Genomic DNA, 23,520 nt, shown 5'->3' with positions numbered 1-23,520 from the left:
CCTTTTTTCTCAAAAGTTCGGGTAGGGAGGGAGGTTTTTATTTTTATTTTTAATATTTTTTTCCTACTTTCCATTGAGTTTTGTTGACATGGAAAAATATGAAATAAAGACTCCTTTCTCCTCAAAATGATTTTATTTCTTCATTCATTTTCATTTTACGCCTGGTGTTGGGCAAGCGGCTAGGGTGCCAGCTTAGGATCCTAGGATCCTGGGTTCGAATCCCGGTCGATCGCTGAATTAACGCCAGGGGGGTTGACTCAGCCTGTCATCCTTCCGAGGTCGGCTAATTGAGTACCAGTTCACTGGTAATTCCCTGTTTGTCGTAAAAGGCGACAAAAAAGGTTGGCGGCAGGAAGGGCATCCGGCCGTAAAACATTGCTTCAAAAAGGGGACCAACAAAAACAACAACAACCACGGTGCCCGAAAAAGGCCAACCCCCGCTTTGCGGGGAAAAATGGCCTCTAAAGGTTTTTTAAAATTTTTTTATTCATCGGGTTCCATCCTGTGATCCGTGGCCGTGTCTACAGCCAACACAAATTTGAGAAATGAGCCAAGAGTCTTTGTCACATCAGAAACTTTGCAAGCTGGTGAAACTTTCGTCATGTCAGTTTTACTGGGGCCGGCGAATACTTTGACAAAAGTACCGCGTGTATCGTCAGGCAATGGCTCCCTATCCCCATCATACTTGCCGTCTGAGAACTCTGCATAGAAGTCCGAGATTGTAACATCCAACTCGCTATTGCACGCAAACCAGTCCTTCACCGTCTTGGAAGAGCCCTCACGGGCTATTGATGCGATCACAATAGGCATTTCAAGCCGATTCTAGCACGAATCAATACAGATTTCAGCGGGAAAAATCTCACACAATAGCCGCCATGAATGGCCAACGTAAAATGGGTGAAGTTGCCCGAGGCACTTGCGACGCTTTGCGCAGCACGCACTGCGCATGCGGTGCAGAACGGCGCCAAATTTGAATGTGAAAAGATCGTTTTTTATGATTTTTTTCAAAAAAAAAAAAAAAAAAAGTTTCGGGTCGGGTGTGTTTCGTAGGGTCGGGCGGGGACGATCAACAACTCTTTTTAAAAATCTGGCCTAACTCTTACTCGGACAAGCAAATCCCCTATGCCATCCATAATGGTACACTCTATCCATACACCACATCCTCCCTTCCGTGGATGTTCCACGGGTTTCGGCTAGTGCAAAACTATTCTTGACAGGTTAGTGTCAGTCAAGAGGGTCATGGTGTCTCCTGTCACAGCCTCTTGTATGTACACACGTGCATAGTCATATCTAGCAGTTGTGTAAATGAAGTTGTCTTGCTCATACTCTCTTCAATCGGATCCTCTATTTCACGCTGCAGCTTAATTTCATATTGGAATTTTTTTTTTTAAGGGGATAAGAACATTCGCATAACGGACCAATAATTTTGCAAACAAGGTTTGATACCAGGTATTGTACAATCGCAACTGCGCCCAATTCCGACCGAAATCGAAAGTGTCGTCTAAGGGTAAAGATTTATGTACAAAAGATTTTGTACATGAGCTATCTGTGCATGAATACTAATAGTCTGTTGATTGTACTATGTGTCCACACTGTAGTTATCGGATCAGAGCAGGTGTATGGAGCATTGAGGGCCGGTGTATGGAGCATTGAGGGCAGGTGTGTGGAGCATTGAGGGCAGGTGTGTGGAGCATTGAGGGCAGGTGTGTGGAGCATTGAGGGCAGGTGTGTGGAGCATTGAGGGCAGGTGTGTGGAGCATTGAGGGCAGGTGTGTGGAGCATTGAGGGCAGGTGTGTGGAGCATTGAGGACAGGTGTGTGGAGCATTGAGGGCAGGTGTGTGGAGCATTGAGGGCAGGTGTGTGGAGCATTGAGGGCAGGTGTGTGGAGCATTGAGGGCAGGTGTGTGGAGCATTGAGGGCAGGTGTGTGGAGCATTGAGGGCAGGTGTGTGGAGCATTGAGGACAGGTGTGTGGAGCATTGAGGACAGGTGTGTGGAGCATTGAGGACAGGTGTGTGGAGCATTGAGGGCAGGTGTGTGGAGCATTGAGGGCAGGTGTGTGGAGCATTGAGGTCAGGTGTGTGGAGCATTGAGGACAGGTGTGTGGAGCATTGAGGGCAGGTGTGTGGAGCATTGAGGGCAGGTGTATGTATCTGATGTTATGAAGAGAAGAGTGCTTCTTAAGTTCAAGCTTGATAAAAACGGCCCCAAAACCCTGAAATGGTAGAACAAAAATGACAACACTGTTCCACAACCTGCGACAAAATCCGGCAACAGGCTTAACTCGACACCTCTCATCCATGTCACCCTCTGCCATCAGAACGAGCTGATTCATCACACAGTCACTCATTTTTAATCCCAATATGGGGCCGTTCAAAAATTACGTAATGCTATTTTTTTTAGGGAGGGCGCATACCGTTTGTGTTGATGGGCTTGACTAAACCTCACTATTAATTTTTATTCGACACTAGCAAAGCCAGGTAATGCAGAGTCGCTTCATGATGGGAATATGAAGAGAGGGGGGAGAGACGGAAAGGAGAGAGTCCTCCCAGTACAGTAGAGTACCCACCCCCAACCCCCTTGTCCTACGGAGGTATGAATTAAGTTGAAAATGAAGTTAAATGAAAAAACTAACCCTAACAGAGCAAAAGGAGGGATGGCCACCTTGCGTAAATAAACAAATAAATACACTTGGTTACAAGAATCGCTCAGGTTGAATTTTTCAGATTTCACTCCAGATTTTGGTAAGTATTTAGTCAACAGGATCTGATCCTCAAATATGAATCCAGATTTGGATTATATGCTTTGATTAGTCCATGAGAGTAGATCGTATTTTCAAGGCAAGGCACATTTGAATAGACAAACAAAATGGCGGTGTAAGAACCCAGCGATGTGACAGAGGGCTAACCATGCTCGTGCACCACCATTTTGGTAAGGATTATTTTGGGTTTTTTTTGTGATGAACACCCTGTTGATCATCTTCAAAATGGGTGTTTTAATAATAATAATAATAATAAAGGAGTCATATATAGCCCCATCAAGCAGCGTTAACAACCCTCGTGGCGCTTTACATTAGCATGCGAACACACGTACACAAACATACACACACACAGACACACCTTCACTCTTGCCGTATTCCTCTCCCTCCCCATTCAAAACCCACAGATGTGTACTCTCCCCTCCTCCCTCCCCCGCACATGTACACAGACATACTCTCGATCTCTGTCCCACCTCAAACCAAAGGGAAAACAGGACTTGGACTTTGAAAGACTTGTGAAACAGATAGGTTTTGAGGGAGGTTTTAAAGGCAGGAAGAGAGTCAACATGTCGAACAGAGGAAGGCAAGTCATTCCAGAGCGGAGGTGCAGCAAAAGAAAAGGATTTCTCGCCAAACAACTTGGTGCTGGTGCGCGGCGGCTCTAAGGTCATAGAGTCGTCGCTTGAACGAAGCCGTCGCCGAGGTACATAGAGAGTGAGCAAATCGGAGAGATAGTGAGGTCCCGTTCCACACAATGATGTATAACATAGTGTGCAAATTTTGTATTGCACACGAGCAGAGACAGGCAGCTCGTGTAAAGATTCAAGGAGCGGAGTAACATGGTCAGACTTCTTCGCCTTACAGACAAGACGAGCGGCAGAGTTTTGAACCTTTTGTAACTTATCCAAGAGAAACTGAGGGCAGCCAGCATACAAATAATTACAATAGTCTAGCCTTGAGAGGACAAGGGCACAGACCAGGTTAGAGCAGCCTGAGGAGTAAGAAAGTGGCGAATGGATGCGATCTTTCGCAGCTGAAAGCATGCTGATTTGCAAGTTTGAAGTACTTGCTTGGAAAATGTCATGTTACAGTCGAAAACCACACCAAGGTTCTTGGCCGACGAAACAAAGTTTACATCGGTTTCACCAACATGAATAGTGGTAGGAAGTAAACATTGTAGAGAACATCTGTGCGATCTTACAATCATAGACTCTGTTTTAGCATCGTTCAGCTGAAGTTTGTTTTGGGTCATCCACGCCTTCACGTCGGCAATACAGCCTTCTAACACTTCAACAGTGGGCACGATTTGTTGAATCGTGCTTCCTTTGTACAGCTGATTGTCATCCGCAAAGGCGTGGTGATCAACTGAATGTCTGGCAACAAGATCAAATAGAGGCTGAGTGTACAAAAGAAAGAGGATAGGTCCCAGGACTGAGCCCTGGGGAACGCCAAAGGAAAGCGGAGAAGGGGCTGATTTCTGGCCATTGACAACGACTGTTTGCACTCTATCAGTAAGATAAGACATCATCCAAGAAAGGGGAGTACCAGTTATACCAAATGTGAGTTCAAGACGACGAATTAAGACACTATGGTCAATCGTGTCAAAGGCGGCAGACAAGTCTAAAAGAGCAAGAACGGAAACCTTACCACAGTCAAGAGAGCATGCATGCAGACACTCTATTTTCATTCATGCATGCCCTTGGAGTTTAATAAGTATGCTTGTAAAGTTTAGTGCTGCTAGGTTTCATGGTTTTGGAGTTATGGAAGAGACACATGCACGCTCAAACACACACATTTTGGTCGATTCAATTTTTTGGTTAATATTTAACCGAAGCAAAGCCAATGGAAATCTGACGCAACAAACCCAAGCAGTATATAATCAGCAAAGGCCTATAGGCATGATGTCTTAGACCCACCATAAAACCAAGATGGTGGCCATATTATTAGTCCCCGTATGACTTCGTCCAAAACAGGGGCTTATGGATTGGGTCTCATCCGTCTGCAACCATATAATCGGAGATGTATGGACCAATTTTGTTCATACTTGGCACAGACAATATATAATGGTATACATATGCACATTAATTTCATTTCAAGATCAGATCCAAGATGGCCGACTGGCAGCCATTTTATTACTTAAACGTGTCCCCAACCATTTCTTGAACATGTATGGTCCAATTTTGTTCAACCTTGGCAGAAGCAGAATACATGAAGGCATACACATGCACCTCACTTTATTGTGCGATCTGATCAAAGATGGCTGACTGGTAGACTGGCGGCCATTTTAGTCGTAACAAGCATTACGCCTAGGTCCCCCGTCGGGGAAGTGATGTAGTTGACAAAGTGGAAGACGCAGAAAACATGCTACGATATGATATTTCGCTCACAAGGTTCAGACATACATGGAGGCGGCCATCTTGGATTTTGACGTGGCGACCCAATTTTCAATAGCGTTCTTCCCTATGCCTAGATACACCCACACACCAGATTAGAAGCTGGTACTTCGCTTATTTTTCAAGATATTCCGCTCACAATGTTCAGACATACATGGCGGCGGCCATCTTGGATTTTGACGTGGCTACCCAATTTTCAATAGCGTTCTTCCTTTGCGTAGATACACCCACACACCAGATTAGAAGTTAGTAGTTTGTTTATTTTTCAAGATATTTCGCTCACAAGGTTCAGACATATATATGGTGGCGGCCATCTTGGATTTTGACGTGGCGACTCAATTTTCAATAGCGTTCTTCCTTATGCCTAGATACACCCACACACCAGATTAGAAGTTGGTACTTCGCTTATTTTTCAAGATATTCCGCTCACAATGTTCAGACATACATGGCGGCGGCCATCTTGGATTTTGACGTGGCGACCCAATTTTCAATAGGGTTCTTCTTTATGCCGAGACACACCCACATACCAGATTAGAAGTTGGTACTTCGCTTATTTTTCAAGATATTCCGCTCACAAGTTTCAGACATACATGGCGGTGGCCATCTTGGATTTTGATGTGGGTTGCACCCACACACCAAATTCGAATGCGGTCCTTCACTTACGCACGCACGCACGTATATACGCACGCACGGACGGATGGACGGACGGACGGGAAAACCATAGTCCCCCTTTCGCTCCGCGGTGCGACGGGGGACAAAAAAAACCCCCATATTGACCACGTCCTCAACCATTTATTGGACATGCATTTACCGATCTTATTCAAACTTGGCACAAAGAAAATGAATGATAGGTTACATCTGCACATCATTATTTTTCGAGATCAGATCCAAGATGGCCGACTGGCGGCCATTTTCTTAATTAACATGTCCCCATCCATTTCTCGACATGGAGCTCTTGTAGACCTGCGACGAACATGTAGTCTTCAATCAAATTATCGGTTCTCATATTCTGACAAATTATTACATGACAAGCAGGTAATCCTTGCTTACTGAACATATTTCTACTTGAGGTAGATACAAAAAAGTGGCGATTACACAAAATAAATAGATGGCTCTTCATTGCTTTCAATGCAAATCCATTAATGGTTTATCAAAGAAGTCTATTTGAGAGGCGTGTTAGGCAAAGCAAAACGGCGACAAACCACCCAGTGTACGGATAATTTTGGCAGCATTGAACCTTCTGCAAATCATTGGTACATACAGTGCATTCAGAAAGTATTCGGACCCCTTCACTTGGCTGAGCTCCAGAGAGCCGTTCGCAAACAAACAGGTACGTTTGTTCAATACCCAGTCAATGGCGACTCTGCATATGGCGATGCACGAATTTCACGTTGAGAACGTAAAACAGTCACGGCATTTCGTCATTCACTTGAACTCGATATCTCTTTTTTCATTCCAAACAGCATAACACCAATCACAAATTAAATAACATTAATATAAAAAATAAACTTTTAAGAACATTCGTGACATAAACAAATATTTAAATCCTGATGTGAAGTTCCGTACGTTTGGGTGAATGCAATTACGAATTCAAAATCGTAATTGTATTCACTCAATTCCAATCATCAATTGATACTTTAACAAAACGATTAACACGATTAACGTTTAACGATTAAACATTACGATTGAATAACGGTTGTATTGGAATATTATAATTATCAAACCCGCGCATTTCCTTCATCCGTCCACTTCCGCATTCGCGGCAGGTTCGTAATTCTCATCAAAATCTAAACAGTATTTGTAGAATTTCAATAAAAGCCGCATCACTGTTCATATCGGTAAATATTATTACATCGTGTTTGGAAAAACTATATAGCCTATTTCACTCCCAGGTATCCCAGGAATACCCACCCAAAATATCGTTGCGATCGGTTAGGCCGTTTTTGCGGTACCTTCAAATGGACAGAAGGACATTTGGTGAATTATAGTAAGATAGCACAATACTTCGGGGTAGCATCATTGGCTGAGGGCACAGCTATACCGCTGATGAGGTGAGGTGAGGTGAGGTGAGGCCCCTTGTAGGTGAGGGCAGGAATTTGGAACTTGGCTACGGTGCCAGAGATAGCTCACCTACTATTTACGAAGGACACCATGGGATCTTCCACTTCCACAAACTAATGTTGGCACATGGGACGCTAGTTTAACATCAAGCCAAGGAAAATCAGGCATATTAAGGAATCGCCCTGCCTGTGAAACACCGGGATGACATTTTATAGCTTGGTCAAGATTTGAACACAGCATACGCAGCTTCGAGTCAAGTGTGCATACCTCTAGGCCATCTTGCCAGCCGTTGTCAGGTGATACATCCCGTGCAAGAACATTTTCTCCAATACCTTTGATTAAAATATTGATTTCCTCTTATAGCAATACCTTTGGTCCTGCATAAAACTCTTTCATAAAACTCTGACGCTCAAGCCAGTTGGACCAACCTAATATGTCATTAAACAGTCCCAAATGCTAATAAAACGTACTAACTAGAGGTTCCAGGGAACCTGAACTCAACTGGTCTATATCAATATGGCCATTATCAGAAAAATAAAATCATACACGAAAAATCAGAAAATCAGAAAAATTGATTTTTCAATATGGCCGCCCTGCCGCACCCATTTTTGGGCGTGCAACGCCCAAATGCAATCCCAAACTAGTGTATGTCTTAAAGATGCTGCATAACAAGTTTCATCAAATTTAATCAATATTTGTGACTTTTAGAGCGTAGACGTCAAATTGTTTACAGACGACAGACAGACAGACAGACGGATGACGGACACTGGGTGTCGACAAAAACTCAGCTGGACATAGTCCAGTTGAGTTAATAAAGGAAATGAAGAATACATGCATGGGTCTCGTTTGCTTTCTTTTCTTTCCAATTGTGAATTACAGACCTCCAATAAATGTCTTCATCGGACACTAATGTCTTATGTCATGAAACAAGCTGAGTAAAACACAGTACACTGACCATTCGCGATCTCGTTGTCCAAAGCCACTGCAGTCTCATAGGTCCAACAGCGAGCCACATTACGAATGGTGTAGCCCCCACCACCAAGCATGAGCAGCGGCAAGTTGAAACTCTTCACGTAATCCACGCACCTGGCGTGTCCTGGGAACAAGCATGGCTCACATTCGCAATGGCAGCCGGAAAGATTGCCGGTCTACTTTGCAATCACAATTTAAACCAACATCTACAGCTTTTATGATTTATGGGAGCGAGACATGGGTCATGAATGTAGAGCAGCAACGAAGGCTGGAAAGGGTGGAACTGCGAATGGTTCGGTGGATGTGTGGAGTATCGTTGAGAGAAAGGAAGACAAATGATGAATTGCGAAAGATGATCGGAATAGAGCCTGTGATGGATGCTGTGAAGAGAAACACGTTGAGATGGTTTGGTCATGTGTTGAGGAAGGATGAAAGTGACTGGTTGAAAAGAGTGATGGAAATGAATGTAGAAGGAAGTAGAGGACGGGGAAGACCGAGAAAGACTTGGCTAAAGATGGTCGAAGAAGAAATGCGGGCAAGGGGGTTAACAAGGGGAGATGCAGAAAATAGGGCAAAATGGAGAAGATTGTCATGGGGACCGCAAGCCTAACCCCCGCTCGAGCAGGGAAAATGGCCTTAAAATGCCTGTTGTTGTTGTTGTTGTGTATCTACAGCTTGCATGATGGTGTGCACAATTGTTGACTATAATTCTGAACGTCCGACATAGTGCATGTCACATCCAAAGTAAAATGGAGTTTTGTGCCAAGGCATTAATAACTTACAGAGTTGAGTGACAGAGCAAACACTGCCAGGCTATGGCAACAATGGGCCACAGAGAGAAGGTAAAAACATAACCAAGGTGGATGCAAACTGCACCTTTTATGGTCAGGTTAAAACAGCCGAGCCGATCACCCGTAAGCGAGTCAGCACCGCACTGAAGAGCCACAGCACTGGGCTGGTACATCTCCATCACTTTGGCGATCACCTAATTATGGAATGCGCCAAAAGAAAGATCGAGTTAAAACGATCACCAAGAATGCACATTCCAATCACACGACATCATCACAATACAAAATCAGGGTGAAAAATGAACATTCCAGAACGCAAGATGTCATCGCCATGAGAGCAGGTGCAAGTAGCAACGTACCGGCTTGAAGATGGATTCATAAGAATCGTCATCAATGCCGTCTCTCAGCGGAAAGTTGACAGCATAGTACTTGCCTTTCCCAGCTCCGATATCCTGTATACCATCAAAAAGATACTGATAAATCCTCTACAAATTTGACTCGTACAATATTGAAAGGTTCGAAAACACAAGTTAAACTCCGCGAATGAAAAAAGTTCATCAGAAAAAACTAACGTGAAGCTCGGAGATCACAGAGACACAAAGAAATCGTACCCGGAGATCTCCAGTGCCAGGGAAGTATTCTCCATATTTGTGGAACGACACCGTCATGACACGGTCTGTGGTGTAGAAAGCCTCCTCAACACCATCCCCATGGTGAATGTCAATATCAACGTAGAGGACTCGTTGGTGATACCTGTGCCCAGGGAGGTGTGTTCGAACATTCCTTTCAGGACGAAAACAAATCACTTTGAAAACAAAACACGAAAACAACAAAACTATTTCCGCCTTTGGAGGAAAACAAATCAATCCAGTCTCTCCCACCAGTATTCTTCTGTGGCTAAATTCACAAATCTGAGATTTTCGCGAAGCAACCCCAAACAGCACAATCCACCCTGGCAAAGAGCGCTTGGTCTGATCATGGTGGCCAGGAAGAGTTGGTGTGTCCGTCCACACACACAGGGACAGACACACACACACACACACACACACACACACACACACACACACACACACACACACACACACACACACACACACACAGACGGACACACACAGGGACAGACAGACGGACACACACAGGGACAGACAGACGGACACACACAGGGACAGACAGACGAAAACACACAGGGACAGACGGACACACACAGGGACAGACAGACGGACACACACACGGACAGACAGACGGACACACACAGGGACAGACAGACGGACACACACAGGGACAGACAGACGGACACACACACGGACAGACAGATGGACACACACACGGACAGACAGACGGACACACACGGGGACAGACAGACGGACACACACGGGGACAGACAGACGGACACACACGGGGACAGACAGACGGACACACACACACAGGGACAGACGGACACACAGGGACAGACGGACACACACAGGGACAGACGGACACACACAGGGACAGACGGACACACACAGGGACAGACGGACACACACAGGGACAGACGCACACACACAGGGACAGACGCACACACACAGGGACAGACGCACACACACAGGGACAGACGCACACACACAGGGACAGACGCACACACACAGGGACAGACGCACACACACAGGGACAGACACACACACACAGGGACAGACACACACACACAGGGACAGACACACACACACAGGGACAGACACACACACACAGGGACAGACACACACACACAGGGACAGACACACACACACAGGGACAGACACACACACACAGGGACAGACACACACACACAGGGACAGACACACACACACAGGGACAGACACACACACACAGGGACAGACACACACACACAGGGACAGACACACACAGGGACAGACACACACACACACACAGACACAGGGACACACACACACACAGGGACACACACACACACAGGGACACACACACACACAGGGACACACACACACACAGGGACACACACACACACAGGGACACACACACACACAGGGACACACACACACACAGGGACACACACACACACAGGGACACACACACACACAGGGACACACACACACACAGGGACACACACACACACAGGGACACACACACACACACACACACACACACACACATACATACACACGACAGAAATACCGACCCACACGTCACACCAATTTGGTCTGACTTGCCTTAAAAGGAAATGTCTGAAATCCTCTCCATGCTCCAGTTTTTGACAAACAATTTGGGACCTGATTTTTTTTTCCATGCTAGTAAATGACATTTTAGTTCAAACTTGGTTGATCGTTTCAGAAATAGTTGAATTGACGATCCGGTAGAAGACGCCGATAGATCATGGAGCACTGCTTTAAACCCATCAATATGGAGCATGAAAAAACTCCCCAAAAAAGAGATACAAGTGTCAGTCCAAGTATAACACACCACTCACTTCAGCAACTCAAGAATAGCGAGGACAATGTCATTGACGTAACAGAAGCCAGAAGCCTCAGACTTTTTGGCATGGTGGAGACCTCCTCCCCAATTCACTGCAATATCCGTCTGCTGTTTGTTCAACTTCACGGCTCCAGCTGCACATGGAGAATTCCCATTTAGCTTTCACATCAATAGGGGAACGGTGGCACGTCACGCCAGAACGCGCTCCCTAAAATGAATAAATAATTAGGAAGCAATGTGAACAAGCAATGAAATTATATTTAAACTTTTTAAAAGAGGTTTTATAAATCTACTACCAAAATGAAATACGTGCGTGTGTGTGAGACGCTACATGATAAAGGGAATAACTCGAGGTCCCACTTCCTGGTGTCATAGAATAATAAATATGGAACCATTGGAAGACTATCGATTTATTACTTGGAAGACTAATAATCCATTCACTTGGTTGAGAAGTAAATAATCTATTTACTTCGTTGGAAAGCTAAGAATCAATTTACTTGGTTGGAAGGTTCGTAATCCATTTACTTGGTTGGAAGGTTAGTAATCCATTTACTTAGTTGCAGAGTTAATCGATTTGCTTGGTTGGAAAACTAATAATCCATTTGCTAGGTTGGAAAGTTAATAATCGATTTACTTGGTTGGAAAGAAAATAATCGACTTACTTGGTTGGAAGGTTAATAAATTGATTTGCTTGGTTGGTCAGTAAAAAACCGATTTATTTGGTTGGAAAGTTAATAATAGTGTTACGGGTTTCGGGTGCGAGTGTGGGGTTCATGAGAGGGTTGCTCTGACCGACTACTCGACCTCCGACCCTGAAGCCAATGAGTTAGGGATAACTCCACGACCCACCGGGTTGCTAAGCAACCGCAGACGCCAATTTGGACAACTAGTTCTAGCAGGGTCCTCACTCCCAGTGGCGTGTTACCTGGTGAGCCAGTTATCTCAACTGGGGAACCACGCTCTCAACGTCCAACCTCACCCACTTATTGTGTACGGACGGTCGAGCGAAACCGTAGGTGGGCGTTGACTATCTGAAGTAGCGAATTAATGAGGCACACCTTCCCGCCTATTTACTAAGTACTCCACATTGAACTAATGAAGGAAAAAGACAACCGAGCAGGTTTGAAACCGTTTATCAAAGGAAGCACGTATTTAGCGACAACAATAAAGTATGTACAGAAATGATGCAGTCACACAAATAAAGCAACGATTCCATTAGCATGTAAAAGCCTCTTAGACTTGGTTGGAAACTTGGATAATAATCAACTTTGTTGGAAACTTGGATAATAATCAACTTGGTTGGAAACTTGGATAATAATCAACTTGGTTGGAAACTTGGATAATAATCAACTTGGTTTTTTTTTTTTTTTTTTGTATACAAGATCGAGGCTCGTGAAAGAGCGAACATTAATCACACAGAAAGACAGACACATAAAACAAATAATATCGGGAGCGGTAGACAAGATGGGGAGAGAGGGGGAAGGACACAAACACAACATTTGAGAGCAGGGACCGAGAGACATGGAGACATCGAGAGATCTGTGGGAGGGAGAGGGCTTTGGGGGGGAGGGGTGGGAGAGGTATAAACATATGGACACTGCCAGGACTTCCAGGAAAGAAGTTGGAATTTCAAACAAGGTGGATCTGGGGTGAATTAGTGGGGGTAGAAAAGATCAAGGTTTTGGATGGGGGAAGATAAGAGATGGTGGTGAACAGCTGTTTTAAAGACCTGGAGGGAGGAGTGGGATTGAAGGGAGTGTGGGAGTTTGTTCCAGAGGCGGGAGAAAAGAGGAATGAAAGAGTGAAGGTGAGCAGAGAGCCGAGATTTCGGCAGTTTAACCATCAGAGGGTTGCTGGCAGATCTTGTGCGACCTGTAGGAATATTTGGGGGACAGAGCACAGAGAGAGCTGGGGGAGCAAGGCCGGAGAGGAGTCGGTAGAAGACAGAAAGACCACCTACCTGCCTGCGGTGAGTGAGTGAAAGGCCCTCAGAGATAGCTTCATCGCGGGAGATTCCAATGATTTTGAAAGCTTTGGATTCAACAGCATGAAGCCGAGCCAGGTGTGAGGCAGGAGCCTCACACCTTGGTTGGAAACTTGGATAATAATCAACTTGGTTGGAAGCTTGGATAATAATCACCTTGGTTGGAAACTTGGATAATAATCAACTTGGTTGGAAACTTGGATAATAATCAACTTGGTTGGAAACTTGGATAATAATCAACTTGGTTGGAAACTTGGATAATAATCAACTTGGTTGGAAACTTGGATAATAATCAACTTGGTTGGAAACTTGGATAATAATCAACTTGATTGGAAACTTGGATAATAATCAACTTGGTTGGAAACTTGGAGAATAATCAACTTGGTTGGAAACTTGGATAATAATCAACTTGGTTGGAAACTTGGATAATAATCACCTTGGTTGGAAACTTGGATAATAATCAACTTGGTTGGAAACTTGGATAATAATCAACTTGGTTGGAAACTTGGATAATAATCAACTTGGTTGGAAACTTGGATAATAATCAACTTGGTTGGAAACTTGGATAATAATCAACTTGGTTGGAAACTTGGATAATAATCAACTTGGTTGGAAACTTGGATAATAATCAACTTGGTTGGAAACTTGGATAATAATCACCTTGGTTGGAAACTTGGATAATAATCAACTTGGTTGGAAGCTTGGATAAAAATCAACTTGGTTGGAAACTTGGATAATAATCACCTTGGTTGGAAACTTGGATAATAATCACCTTGGTTGGAAACTTGGATAATAATCAACTTGGTTGGAAACTTGGATAATAATCAACTTGGTTGGAAACTTGGATAATAATCACCTTGGTTGGAAACTTGGATAATAATCAACTTGGTTGGAAACTTGGATAATAATCAACTTGGTTGGAAACTTGGATAATAATCAACTTGGTTGGAAACTTGGATAATAATCAACTTGGTTGGAAACTTGGATAATAATCAACTTGGTTGGAAACTTGGATAATAATCAACTTGGTTGGAAACTTGGATAATAATCACCTTGGTTGGAAACTTGGATAATAATCAACTTGGTTGGAAACTTGGATAATAATCAACTTGGTTGGAAACTTGGATAATAATCAACTTGGTTGGAAACTTGGATAATAATCAACTTGGTTGGAAACTTGGATAATAATCACCTTGGTTGGAAACTTGGATAATAATCAACTTGGTTGGAAGCTTGGATAATAATCAACTTGGTTGGAAACTTGGATAATAATCAACTTGGTTGGAAACTTGGATAATAATCAATTTGGTTGGAAACTTGGATAATAATCACCTTGGTTGGAAACTTGGATAATAATCAACTTGGTTGGAAACTTGGATAATAATCACCTTGGTTGGAAACTTGGATAATAATCAACTTGGTTGGAAACTTGGATAATAATCAATTTGGTTGGAAACTTGGATAATAATCACCTTGGTTGGAAACTTGGATAATAATCAACTTGGTTGGAAACTTGGATAATAATCACCTTGGTTGGAAACTTGGATAATAATCAACTTGGTTGGAAACTTGGATAATAATCAACTTGGTTGGAAACTTGGATAATAATCACCTTGGTTGGAAACTTGGATAATAATCAACTTGGTTGGAAACTTGGATAATAATCAACTTGGTTGGAAGCTTGGATAATAATCAACTTGGTTGGAAACTTGGATAATAATCAACTTGGTTGGAAACTTGGATAATAATCAACTTGGTTGGAAGCTTGGATAATAATCAACTTGGTTGGAAACTTGGATAATAATCAACTTGGTTGGAAACTTGGATAATAATCACCTTGGTTGGAAACTTGGATAATAATCACCTTGGTTGGAAACTTGGATAATAATCAACTTGGTTGGAAACTTGGATAATAATCAACTTGGTTGGAAACTTGGATAATAATCACCTTGGTTGGAAACTTGGATAATAATCACCTTGGTTGGAAACTTGGATAATAATCAACTTGGTTGGAAACTTGGATAATAATCAACTTGGTTGGAAACTTGGATAATAATCAACTTGGTTGGAAACTTGGATAATAATCACCTTGGTTGGAAACTTGGATAATAATCACCTTGGTTGGAAACTTGGATAATAATCAACTTGGTTGGAAACTTGGATAATAATCAACTTGGTTGGAAACTTGGATAATAATCAACTTGGTTGGAAACTTGGATAATAATCAACTTGGTTGGAAACTTGGATAATAATCAACTTGGTTGGAAACTTGGATAATAATCAACTTGGTTGGAAACTTGGATAATAATCAACTTGGTTGGAAGCTTGGATAATAATCAACTTGGTTGGAAACTTGGATAATAATCAACTTGGTTGGAAACTTGGATAATAATCAACTTGGTTGGAAACTTGGATAATAATCAACTTGGTTGGAAACTTGGATAATAATCAACTTGGTTGGAAACTTGGATAATAATCAACTTGGTTGGAAACTTGGATAATAATCAACTTGGTTGGAAACTTGGATAATAATCACCTTGGTTGGAAGCTTGGATAATAATCAACTTGGTTGGAAACTTGGATAATAATCAACTTGGTTGGAAACTTGGATAATAATCAACTTGGTTGGAAACTTGGATAATAATCAACTTGGTTGGAAACTTGGATAATAATCAACTTGGTTGGAAACTTGGATAATAATCAACTTGGTTGGAAACTTGGATAATAATCACCTTGGTTGGAAACTTGGATAATAATCACCTTGGTTGGAAACTTGGATAATAATCAACTTGGTTGGAAACTTGGATAATAATCAACTTGGTTGGAAACTTGGATAATAATCAACTTGGTTGGAAGCTTGCATAATAATCAACTTGGTTGGAAACTTGGATAATAATCAACTTGGTTGGAAACTTGGATAATAATCAACTTGGTTGGAAACTTGGATAATAATCAACTTGGTTGGAAACTTGGATAATAATCACCTTGGTTGGAAACTTGGATAATAATCACCTTGGTTGGAAACTTGGATAATAATCAACTTGGTTGGAAACTTGGATAATAATCAACTTGGTTGGAAACTTGGATAATAATCAACTTGGTTGGAAACTTGGATAATAATCAACTTGGTTGGAAACTTGGATAATAATCACCTTGGTTGGAAACTTGGATAATAATCAACTTGGTTGGAAACTTGGATAATAATCAACTTGGTTGGAAACTTGGATAATAATCAACTTGGTTGGAAACTTGGATAATATTCAACTTGGTTGGAAACTTGGATAATAATCAACTTGGTTGGAAACTTGGATAATAATCAACTTGGTTGGAAACTTGGATAATAATCAACTTGGTTGGAAACTTGGATAATAATCAACTTGGTTGGAAACTTGGATAATAATCACCTTGGTTGGAAGCTTGCATAATAATCAACTTGGTTGGAAGCTTGGATAATAATCAACTTGGTTGGAAACTTGGATAATAATCAACTTGGTTGGAAACTTGGATAATAATCAACTTGGTTGGAAACTTGGATAATAATCAATTTGGTTGGAAACTTGGATAATAATCAACTTGGTTGGAAACTTGGATAATATTCAACTTGGTTGGAAACTTGGATAATAATCAACTTGGTTGGAAACTTGGATAATAATCAACTTGGTTGGAAACTTGGATAATAATCAACTTGGTTGGAAGCTTGCATAATAATCAACTTGGTTGGAAGCTTGGATAATAATCAACTTGGTTGGAAACTTGGATAATAATCAACTTGGTTGGAAACTTGGATAATAATCAACTTGGTTGGAAACTTGGATAATAATCAACTTGGTTGGAAGCTTGCATAATAATCAACTTGGTTGGAAACTTGGATAATAATCAACTTGGTTGGAAACTTGGATAATAATCAACTTGGTTGGAAGCTTGGATAATAATCAACTTGGTTGGAAGCTTGGATAATAATCAACTTGGTTGGAAACTTGGATAATAATCAACTTGGTTGGAAGCTTGGATAATAATCAACTTGGTTGGAAGCTTGCATAATAATCAACTTGGTTGGAAGCTTGGATAATAATCAACTTGGTTGGAAACTTGGATAATAATCAACTTGGTTGGAAGCTTGGATAATAATCAACTTGGTTGGAAACTTGGATAATAATCAACTTGGTTGGAAACTTGGATAATAATCAACTTGGTTGGAAGCTTGCATAATAATCAACTTGGTTGGAAACTTGGATAATAATCAACTTGGTTGGAAACTTGGATAATAATCAAGTTGGTTGGAAGCTTGCATAATAATCAACTTGGTTGGAAGCTTGGATAATAATCAACTTGGTTGGAAACTTGGATAATAATCAACTTGGTTGGAAGCTTGCATAATAATCAACTTGGTTGGAAGCTTGCATAATAATCAACTTGGTTGGAAACTTGGATAATAATCAACTTGGTTGGAAACTTGGATAATAATCAACTTGGTTGGAAACTTGGATAATAATCAACTTGGTTGGAAGCTTGCATAATAATCAACTTGGTTGGAAGCTTGGATAATAATCAACTTGGTTGGAAGCTTGGATAATAATCAACTTGGTTGGAAGCTTGCATAATAATCAACTTGGTTGGAAGCTTGGATAATAATCAACTTGGTTGGAAACTTGGATAATAATCAACTTGGTTGGAAACTTGGATAATAATCAACTTGGTTGGAAGCTTGGATAATAATCAACTTGGTTGGAAACTTGGATAATAATCACCTTGGTTGGAAACTTGGATAATAATCAACTTGGTTGGAAACTTGGATAATAATCAACTTGGTTGGAAACTTGGATAATAGTCAACTTGGTTGGAAACTTGGATAATAATCAACTTGGTTGGAAACTTGGATAATAATCAACTTGGTTGGAAACTTGGATAATAGTCAACTTGGTTGGAAACTTGGATAATAATCAACTTGGTTGGAAACTTGGATAATAATCAACTTGGTTGGAAGCTTGCATAATAATCAACTTGGTTGGAAGCTTGGATAATAATCAACTTGGTTGGAAACTTGGATAATAATCAACTTGGTTGGAAGCTTGCATAATAATCAACTTGGTTGGAAACTTGGATAATAATCAACTTGGTTGGAAACTTGGATAAATAATCAACTTGGTTGGAAACTTGGATAATATTCAACTTGGTTGGAAACTTGGATAATAATCAACTTGGTTGGAAACTTGGATAATAATCAACTTGGTTGGAAGCTTGCATAATAATCAACTTGGTTGGAAACTTGGATAATAATCAACTTGGTTGGAAACTTGGATAATAATCAACTTGGTTGGAAACTTGGATAATATTCAACTTGGTTGGAAACTTGGATAATAATCAACTTGGTTGGAAACTTGGATAATAATCAACTTGGTTGGAAACTTGGATAATAATCAACTTGGTTGGAAACTTGGATAATAATCAACTTGGTTGGAAACTTGGATAATAATCACCTTGGTTGGAAGCTTGCATAATAATCAACTTGGTTGGAAGCTTGGATAATAATCAACTTGGTTGGAAACTTGGATAATAATCAACTTGGTTGGAAACTTGGATAATAATCAACTTGGTTGGAAACTTGGATAATAATCAACTTGGTTGGAAACTTGGATAATAATCAACTTGGTTGGAAACTTGGATAATAATCAACTTGGTTGGAAACTTGGATAATATTCAACTTGGTTGGAAACTTGGATAATAATCAACTTGGTTGGAAACTTGGATAATAATCAACTTGGTTGGAAACTTGGATAATAATCAACTTGGTTGGAAGCTTGCATAATAATCAACTTGGTTGGAAGCTTGGATAATAATCAACTTGGTTGGAAACTTGGATAATAATCAACTTGGTTGGAAACTTGGATAATAATCAACTTGGTTGGAAGCTTGCATAATAATCAACTTGGTTGGAAACTTGGATAATAATCAACTTGGTTGGAAACTTGGATAATAATCAACTTGGTTGGAAGCTTGCATAATAATCAACTTGGTTGGAAGCTTGGATAATAATCAACTTGGTTGGAAACTTGGATAATAATCAACTTGGTTGGAAGCTTGGATAATAATCAACTTGGTTGGAAACTTGGATAATAATCAACTTGGTTGGAAACTTGGATAATAATCAACTTGGTTGGAAGCTTGCATAATAATCAACTTGGTTGGAAACTTGGATAATAATCAACTTGGTTGGAAGCTTGCATAATAATCAACTTGGTTGGAAGCTTGGATAATAATCAACTTGGTTGGAAACTTGGATAATAATCAACTTGGTTGGAAGCTTGCATAATAATCAACTTGGTTGGAAACTTGGATAATAATCAACTTGGTTGGAAGCTTGCATAATAATCAACTTGGTTGGAAGCTTGCATAATAATCAACTTGGTTGGAAGCTTGCATAATAATCAACTTGGTTGGAAACTTGGATAATAATCAACTTGGTTGGAAGCTTGCATAATAATCAACTTGGTTGGAAACTTGGATAATAATCAACTTGGTTGGAAACTTGGATAATAATCAACTTGGTTGGAAACTTGGATAATAATCAACTTGGTTGGAAGCTTGCATAATAATCAACTTGGTTGGAAGCTTGCATAATAATCAACTTGGTTGGAAGCTTGGATAATAATCAACTTGGTTGGAAGCTTGGATAATAATCAACTTGGTTGGAAGCTTGCATAATAATCAACTTGGTTGGAAGCTTGCATAATAATCAACTTGGTTGGAAGCTTGGATAATAATCAACTTGGTTGGAAGCTTGGATAATAATCAACTTGGTTGGAAGCTTGGATAATAATCAACTTGGTTGGAAACTTGGATAATAATCAACTTGGTTGGAAGCTTGGATAATAATCAACTTGGTTGGAAACTTGGATAATAATCAACTTGGTTGGAAACTTGGATAATAATCAACTTGGTTGGAAGCTTGCATAATAATCAACTTGGTTGGAAACTTGGATAATAATCAACTTGGTTGGAAACTTGGATAATAATCAACTTGGTTGGAAGCTTGCATAATAATCAACTTGGTTGGAAGCTTGGATAATAATCAACTTGGTTGGAAACTTGGATAATAATCAACTTGGTTGGAAGCTTGCATAATAATCAACTTGGTTGGAAACTTGGATAATAATCAACTTGGTTGGAAGCTTGCATAATAATCAACTTGGTTGGAAGCTTGCATAATAATCAACTTGGTTGGAAGCTTGCATAATAATCAACTTGGTTGGAAACTTGGATAATAATCAACTTGGTTGGAAGCTTGCATAATAATCAACTTGGTTGGAAACTTGGATAATAATCAACTTGGTTGGAAACTTGGATAATAATCAACTTGGTTGGAAACTTGGATAATAATCAACTTGGTTGGAAGCTTGCATAATAATCAACTTGGTTGGAAGCTTGCATAATAATCAACTTGGTTGGAAGCTTGGATAATAATCAACTTGGTTGGAAGCTTGGATAATAATCAACTTGGTTGGAAGCTTGCATAATAATCAACTTGGTTGGAAGCTTGCATAATAATCAACTTGGTTGGAAGCTTGGATAATAATCAACTTGGTTGGAAGCTTGGATAATAATCAACTTGGTTGGAAACTTGTATAATAATCAACTTGGTTGGAAGCTTGCATAATAATCAACTTGGTTGGAAGCTTGGATAATAATCAACTTGGTTGGAAGCTTGGATAATAATCAACTTGGTTGGAAGCTTGCATAATAATCAACTTGGTTGGAAGCTTGGATAATAATCAACTTGGTTGGAAACTTGGATAATAATCAACTTGGTTGGAAACTTGGATAATAATCAACTTGGTTGGAAGCTTGGATAATAATCAACTTGGTTGGAAACTTGGATAATAATCACCTTGGTTGGAAACTTGGATAATAATCAACTTGGTTGGAAACTTGGATAATAATCAACTTGGTTGGAAACTTGGATAATAGTCAACTTGGTTGGAAACTTGGATAATAATCAACTTGGTTGGAAACTTGGATAATAATCAACTTGGTTGGAAACTTGGATAATAGTCAACTTGGTTGGAAACTTGGATAATAATCAACTTGGTTGGAAACTTGGATAATAATCAACTTGGTTGGAAGCTTGCATAATAATCAACTTGGTTGGAAGCTTGGATAATAATCAACTTGGTTGGAAACTTGGATAATAATCAACTTGGTTGGAAGCTTGCATAATAATCAACTTGGTTGGAAGCTTGCATAATAATCAACTTGGTTGGAAACTTGGATAATAATCAACTTGGTTGGAAGCTTGCATAATAATCAACTTGGTTGGAAACTTGGATAATAATCAACTTGGTTGGAAACTTGGATAATAATCAACTTGGTTGGAAACTTGGATAATAATCAACTTGGTTGGAAGCTTGCATAATAATCAACTTGGTTGGAAGCTTGGATAATAATCAACTTGGTTGGAAACTTGGATAATAATCAACTTGGTTGGAAACTTGGATAATAATCAACTTGGTTGGAAACTTGGATAATAATCAACTTGGTTGGAAACTTGGATAATAATCAATTTGGTTGGAAACTTGGATAATAATCAACTTGGTTGGAAACTTGGATAATATTCAACTTGGTTGGAAACTTGGATAATAATCAACTTGGTTGGAAACTTGGATAATAATCAACTTGGTTGGAAACTTGGATAATAATCAACTTGGTTGGAAACTTGGATAATAATCAACTTGGTTGGAAGCTTGCATAATAATCAACTTGGTTGGAAGCTTGGATAATAATCAACTTGGTTGGAAACTTGGATAATAATCAACTTGGTTGGAAGCTTGGATAATAATTATCAACTTGGTTGGAAACTTGGATAATAATCAACTTGGTTGGAAACTTGGATAATAATCAACTTGGTTGGAAGCTTGCATAATAATCAACTTGGTTGGAAACTTGGATAGTAATCAACTTGGTTGGAAACTTGGATAATAATCAACTTGGTTGGAAGCTTGCATAATAATCAACTTGGTTGGAAACTTGGATAATAATCAACTTGGTTGGAAGCTTGGATAATAATCAACTTGGTTGGAAACTTGGATAATAATCAACTTGGTTGGAAACTTGGATAATAATCAACTTGGTTGGAAGCTTGCATAATAATCAACTTGGTTGGAAACTTGGATAATAATCAACTTGGTTGGAAACTTGGATAATAATCAACTTGGTTGGAAACTTGGATAATAATAATCAACTTGGTTGGAAGCTTGCATAATAATCAACTTGGTTGGAAACTTGGATAATAATCAACTTGGTTGGAAACTTGGATAATAATCAACTTGGTTGGAAGCTTGCATAATAATCAACTTGGTTGGAAGCTTGCATAATAATCAACTTGGTTGGAAACTTGGATAATAATCAACTTGGTTGGAAGCTTGCATAATAATCAACTTGGTTGGAAGCTTGGATAATAATCAACTTGGTTGGAAACTTGGATAATAATCAACTTGGTTGGAAGCTTGCATAATAATCAACTTGGTTGGAAGCTTGCATAATAATCAACTTGGTTGGAAACTTGGATAATAATCAACTTGGTTGGAAGCTTGCATAATAATCAACTTGGTTGGAAGCTTGGATAATAATCAACTTGGTTGGAAACTTGGATAATAATCAACTTGGTTGGAAACTTGGATAATAATCACCTTGGTTGGAAACTTGGATAATAATCAACTTGGTTGGAAACTTGGATAATAATCAACTTGGTTGGAAACTTGGATAATAATCAACTTGGTTGGAAACTTGGATAATAATCAACTTGGTTGGAAGCTTGGATAATAATCAACTTGGTTGGAAACTTGGATAATAATCAACTTGGTTGGAAACTTGGATAATAATCAACTTGGTTGGAAGCTTGGATAATAATCAACTTGGTTGGAAACTTGGATAATAATCAACTTGGTTGGAAACTTGGATAATAATCAACTTGGTTGGAAACTTGGATAATAATCAACTTGGTTGGAAACTTGGATAATAATCAACTTGGTTGGAAACTTGGATAATAATCAACTTGGTTGGAAGCTTGGATAATAATCAACTTGGTTGGAAACTTGGATAATAATC

The 23,520-nt window shown here is 40.1% G+C and overlaps 1 protein-coding gene across 2 annotated transcripts in view; it reads right to left on the bottom strand.

Annotated features, from left to right (window-relative positions):
- The window catches only part of LOC137436909 (putative histone deacetylase 1-B), an 87,168-nt gene that overhangs the window by 23,260 nt on the left and 40,388 nt on the right, over window positions 1–23,520 (bottom strand). For both annotated transcript variants that reach the window (XR_013621572.1, XM_068131127.2), the window contains exons 5-9: window positions 11,431–11,569; window positions 9,584–9,725; window positions 9,332–9,424; window positions 9,061–9,169; window positions 8,168–8,308 (exon numbers count right to left, since the gene is read on the bottom strand). Coding sequence is in view for 1 of the 2 variants with exons in the window: in XM_068131127.2 (XP_067987228.1) it covers window positions 8,168–8,308; window positions 9,061–9,169; window positions 9,332–9,424; window positions 9,584–9,725; window positions 11,431–11,569 (624 nt within the window). In the remaining variant the exon portion in view is untranslated. The remainder of the gene's footprint in view (window positions 1–8,167; window positions 8,309–9,060; window positions 9,170–9,331; window positions 9,425–9,583; window positions 9,726–11,430; window positions 11,570–23,520) is intronic.

Source organism: Myxine glutinosa, unplaced genomic scaffold, assembly GCF_964187855.1.
Source record: "Myxine glutinosa unplaced genomic scaffold, kmMyxGlut1.1 SCAFFOLD_669, whole genome shotgun sequence".
Taxonomy (NCBI): domain Eukaryota; kingdom Metazoa; phylum Chordata; class Myxini; order Myxiniformes; family Myxinidae; genus Myxine; species Myxine glutinosa.
The sequence above is the reverse complement of the archived record's forward strand: the minus strand, read 5'-3'. Positions and strand labels throughout refer to the sequence as shown.